The sequence below is a fragment of the Protomyctophum bolini genome (assembly GCF_963924005.1).
Source record: "Protomyctophum bolini genome assembly, chromosome: 22".
Taxonomy (NCBI): Eukaryota; Metazoa; Chordata; class Actinopteri; order Myctophiformes; family Myctophidae; genus Protomyctophum; species Protomyctophum bolini.
Window position 1 is genome coordinate 32,834,091 of NC_137883.1, and position 5,000 is coordinate 32,839,090.

A 5,000-nucleotide genomic window follows, 5' to 3' on the forward strand; every position below is an offset into this window, starting at 1 on the left:
CACACACACGCGGAGAGACAGAGACAGAGACAGAGACAGTGGAGGAGGAGGTTGGGTTGTGGAGAGAGAGAGAGAGAGAGAGAGAGAGAGAGAGAGAGAGAGAGAGAGAGAGAGAGAGAGAGAGAGAGAGAGAGAGAGAGAGAGAGAGACACACACACGCACACACACACGCACACACGCACACACTGTGACACACACGCGCGGAGAGAGAGAGAGAGAGTGGAGCTAGGCAGGAGGTTGTGGAGAGAGAGAGACAGAGAGAGTAGCAGTTTGCATACACAAACACACACACGCTGCTCTTGCTGTTGTTTCAGAATCGGATTCGGAGCTACATTATATTAGTATTATTCACATTATTTATAATTTCATGAAGGGATTGTACCAGCTGCTTGCTTGTCGACGTCTTCGGAACATCACAGTGACACCGTCATCATGTGCAGTCCCTGCTGCTTCTCCCAGGTAACGATTTAAAGAACGACAAAGACTACATTAATTAAATATTAAGGGTTTTTTATATTGGTGGTTTTCACAATGAAACACTTAACCAGCCACAGCTGAGAGAGGGATGGGGGGGACGAGCCTCGATACGATACAGCTGTGTGGCCGTTAGGATTCATTTTAGACTCTCCTGGATGTTTATGTATCGATTCTGAATCGATACCTAACATCTAGGAGAGTCTAAGATAAGTCTTTACGGTTTGCTTTGATGGTTTGTTTGGTGTTTTAGTGTGTTTTTCTTCCTCTCTCTCGCTCTCTCTCTCTTCGACACAAACCGTCGCTTCGTTGTTCTTCTCCTCGTCTCGTTTTCCTAACAGCCAGCCGTGGTTTGTTTGTTTGTGTCTTAATTGTTGAGTTTTGTCGGTTTATTGTTCATTCAGTTCAACCTTTTAGTTTGTTGTTTATTTAATTCATTTGGATTCGGTTACTGTTAGGAGGAGGAGGAGATAAAGTAGGTCTATTTGTCGGTTGCCGAGACTAGACTATAGTAGAGGTTGATGTGTTTGGTGTTACAAGCGAGCCGGTGACCCGTTGAATTCTGTGACTCCATAATGTTAGTGGAAAGTACAGTGGTTTCATATCAACCCTTTTCATATCAAGGAAGGACCAATTATTCATTCAGCATTTAAGCCACGGACCACCATTTGATGACATTTACATTTAGCCTCTTTTTGTTTTTGTTCTGATGAATTGAACATGGTGGACCCTCTTGTAAACAAGTGCAAAGGAACTGGTTGGAATAACGTGTTCCTTCCACGCGCGTATACGCTACGTCCAACCAGGGAAACTCCCCCCTGTCAGGTGTAAAGGAGCAACTTGGACACTCAGGCATGAAGGAAGCATGAGTTCAAGTCCGTTGCTCTCCCCTTGTCCCCCATATATGGGGACTAGGTTGTTGGAGGGTGTGTAGAGCCCAGGATCACATTAAATGATTGACACGGGTGAAAAATGGGTTACAAAATCGTGGGATAAAAAAAATATATATAAAAAACAAACATGCTTAATGTTGTTTAATGCAATCATATTGGACTTTTCTGATTGAATGTCTGGGCTGTCGAGGCCAGAAAGATGTATTTTTTCAGTATAGGCGTTCCCACAGAACTTCCTGGTTTGATGATGATGATGTCACGCGCCTTGTCATACACTATTGTACTTTTTTTTTTACCCCACTGTAATTATTTGACAACTTTAGTCACTTAGTAGGTTTATGATTGGTTGATTGAACGTGTCATTACCGGTCTGTATAGAACGGTTCAGACGAAGGTATATATACAGGTCACTACAAAAGGATAAAACCAGAACAAAAGCACTTGTTTACATCAGGGTTCTCCACTTTCAATTCATCAGATCACCATCATGTCATTTGAAATGAATAAATATGCAGATCTACAAGCTCGAGTGGCGCGCTACGAGCTTGTAGGTCTATTTTTTTTTTAAATCGAAGAACGACTGACATTTTTTAGAATCTGATCTCAGGTCAGAATGGGTTAATCAGACCAGTGTGTTGTCCAGTGGAATCCTCGTATGAATCTGATCTCAGGTCAGAATGGGTTAAACATCTGCGTTTCTACGCATTCTAGAGAATGCTATACTTTCGAAATGACCTCCAGCTCAACAAGATCCGCCCACCGAAAACATTATAATACTATTGCTGAAAAAAATGGCTTTGGAATAGCGGCGCTGGCATTATATTTAAGACATTTAAGGCACTTGGAATGGGAAAGGGGAGAAATGGAATAGGTTTTGTTTTTTTGTATTTTCATTTGTAATCTACCGACATTTGTGCACAAAGCAGCAACACCCTTTGAAAACAAAGTATTGCATCATGGGTTTGAGCTGAGCTGACATGGACCTTTTTTTATGCCAGTCAACAAACAAAGTGGCAGATCATGATGCCAAAAATAGTTTTTATATTTAAATTAAATATTCTCTAGGCCGGGCCATGTCATGTGGTCTACCTGCACAGCGATCTACCCCACTGAGCAATTTTCGGCTTTTAACCCATTCTGACCGGGAACCCGTTTTGGTGTCAGCGTCATGTTATGCTTTAGCTATTGAAAAATCGAAGAACGACTGACATTTTTTTAGAATCTGATCTCAGGTCAGAATGGGGTTAATCAGACCACAGTGTGTGTCCAGTGGAAACCTCGTATGAATCTGATCTCAGGTCAGAATGGGTTAATAGACGACCGGTGGGGTAAAAATAGTCGTTTCAACGTCCATATATAGACTGTCTAAATGTAGCCTTTACCGGCGAGTCGGTATAAACCGGCGAGTTCTCCGGACAGACGACGCGTGGCTCCAAATGGCTAAAAATAAATAAAACAACTCGCCTTGATGTGAAAACAAATTAAGGGTTGAATGAAAACCAGACTCTCCTGGACTAGTCTTAAGGCAGGGCCTAGAGGCACGCCATTCAATAGGGGCACACATGTGGGTGTGACGCGTATAAGCAGTGTGTCGCCTGGCAGTCTCTGTGGAGTAGCATTACAACCGTGTGTGTGTGGTTTCCTTTCCTCTGCCCCATCCAGATGTTTACGAATCATTCCTCCAACGCTGTCTGTAAGTGTCTGTGTGTGTGTGTCTGTTTGTGTGTGTCTGTGTGTGTGTGTGTGTGTGTGTCTGTGTGTGTGGCGCGAGGGGAAAGAGGAAGCTATCTAGCCTTGACATTCACAGATGTCTTTGTTTGTCTATTTTCAGTGATTATTCGGCTCGCTTTCGTTTCTCCTTTTTAGTGGCCCTGCCTGCTTTGTTTACAGACAGCTGCGTAACAATGGTGTGTGTGTGTGTGTGTGTGAGAGACACTTCACACCTCACATAAGTAGTGCTTCTCAAAGTGGGGGATCATTGTGGGAACCCTCCCCCTCCGCTCCCCCCCAGGTGTCGTTGAAAAGGGGCTTCAAAAGGACCCCCCCCTACCCCTCCCAGTAAGCATTCCACCACCTACTATACATCTTACTGTGACACGTTGAGATCATGGAGATCTGTTACGACAGCTTTGAAAACAACAAATCTTGTGAGAGAATTTCTCTGGTCCCCGCGAGAGAGAGAGAGAGAGAGAGAGAGAGGGTTCATCTCATTCAAAGACTTAGACATCTTTGAATATACTGTTTTCTGTGAAGCCTGTACCACTAGGCTAAACAGCAGGGCAACTGGGTTGAACTGAGTTTGACGCGTGCAGTGATTCATTCCATGTCCAGAGAGTTCTGTTACTTTTGGATATGTCTCAATCCATCTATTTGATATCCACTTTCTTTCAGCAGTAGTATATTCAAACGTAAATAAACTGTGTAAACTTTTAAACAAACAAACAACTGAACCTGTATCGACAACGCACGGTCGAAAACTGTCTGTGTCGTCTAACCCCTGTCGCACCTGAGTGCCATCACAGTGACGGGTAATAATGAGGGTTTCCATGACAACCACCCACCATTCTGACTGACTGACTGATTCCCATGACGTCATCGTAAAGAAGGACATCATTAATTAGTTTAAAATAAACAAAGAGCATTTTGGCTCAAACATATTCTTTCGCAACTAATGTTTTTAACTCAAATATTTTCAGATGGGGGTCCGCGGACAAATACACATCATTCTGGCGGTTCTTGACTTGATCCATCTATACGTTTTTCAGAAAACACATTCTTTGTGGATAGGAGGTCTGAAGAACCACTGCTGTGAGGAATTTAATTACAAGGCCGTTTATCGTCCTCTCTCTCTCTCTCTCTCTCTCTCTCTCTCTCTCTCTCTCTCTCTCTCTCTCTCTCTCTCTCTGTGTGCCCAGAAGCCTCTAAATGAGAGGGAATACATGTGTGTTCAGCGGCAGAGTGGCCCGGATGGGAACCACAAGGGTTCCCCGGTTCGCTCCCTGTGGGCTCCCCCACAGAGTCAGTGTCGAAGTGTCTCCTTGAGCAAGACTCTGAACCCCTGATTGCTCCTGATGTGCTGGTTGGTGCCTTGCATGGTTTCCTCCGCCATCGGTGTGTGAATGGGTGAATGTAATGCACAATCTATGTAAAGGTGTGTGAATGGGTGAATGTAATGCACAATCTATGTAAAGGTGTGTGAATGGGTGAATGTAATGCACAATCTATGTAAAGGTGTGTGAATGGGTGAATGTAATGCACAATCTATGTAAAGGTGGGTGAATGGGTGAATGTAATGCACAATCTATGTAAAGGTGTGTGAATGGGTGAATGTAATGCACAATCTATGTAAAGGTGTGTGAATGGGTGAATGTAATGCACAATCTATGTACAGGTGTGTGAACGTGTGAATGTAATGCACCATCTATGTAAAGGTGTGTGAATGTAATGCACAATCTATGTAAAGATGTGTGAATGTAATGCACCATCTATGTAAAGGTGTGTGAATGGGTGAATGTAATGCACAATCTATGTAAAGGTGTGTGAATGTGTGAATGTAATGCACCATCTATGTAAAGGTGTGTGAGTGTGTGGATGTGTGTGTGAATGTAAATGCACCATTATTCTATGTAAAGG

At 43.3% G+C, this 5,000-nt stretch overlaps 1 protein-coding gene across 1 annotated transcript in view; it reads left to right on the plus strand.

The window, feature by feature from the left end:
* The first annotated feature begins 61 nt into the window (after positions 1–61).
* Positions 62–5,000, plus strand: part of serinc5 (serine incorporator 5) — a 37,510-nt gene continuing 32,571 nt past the window's right edge. Inside the window, exon 1 of the mRNA XM_080756504.1 lies at positions 62–459. Coding sequence (XP_080612630.1) covers positions 433–459 — 27 coding nt within the window. The 5' untranslated portion in view covers positions 62–432. The remainder of the gene's footprint in view (positions 460–5,000) is intronic.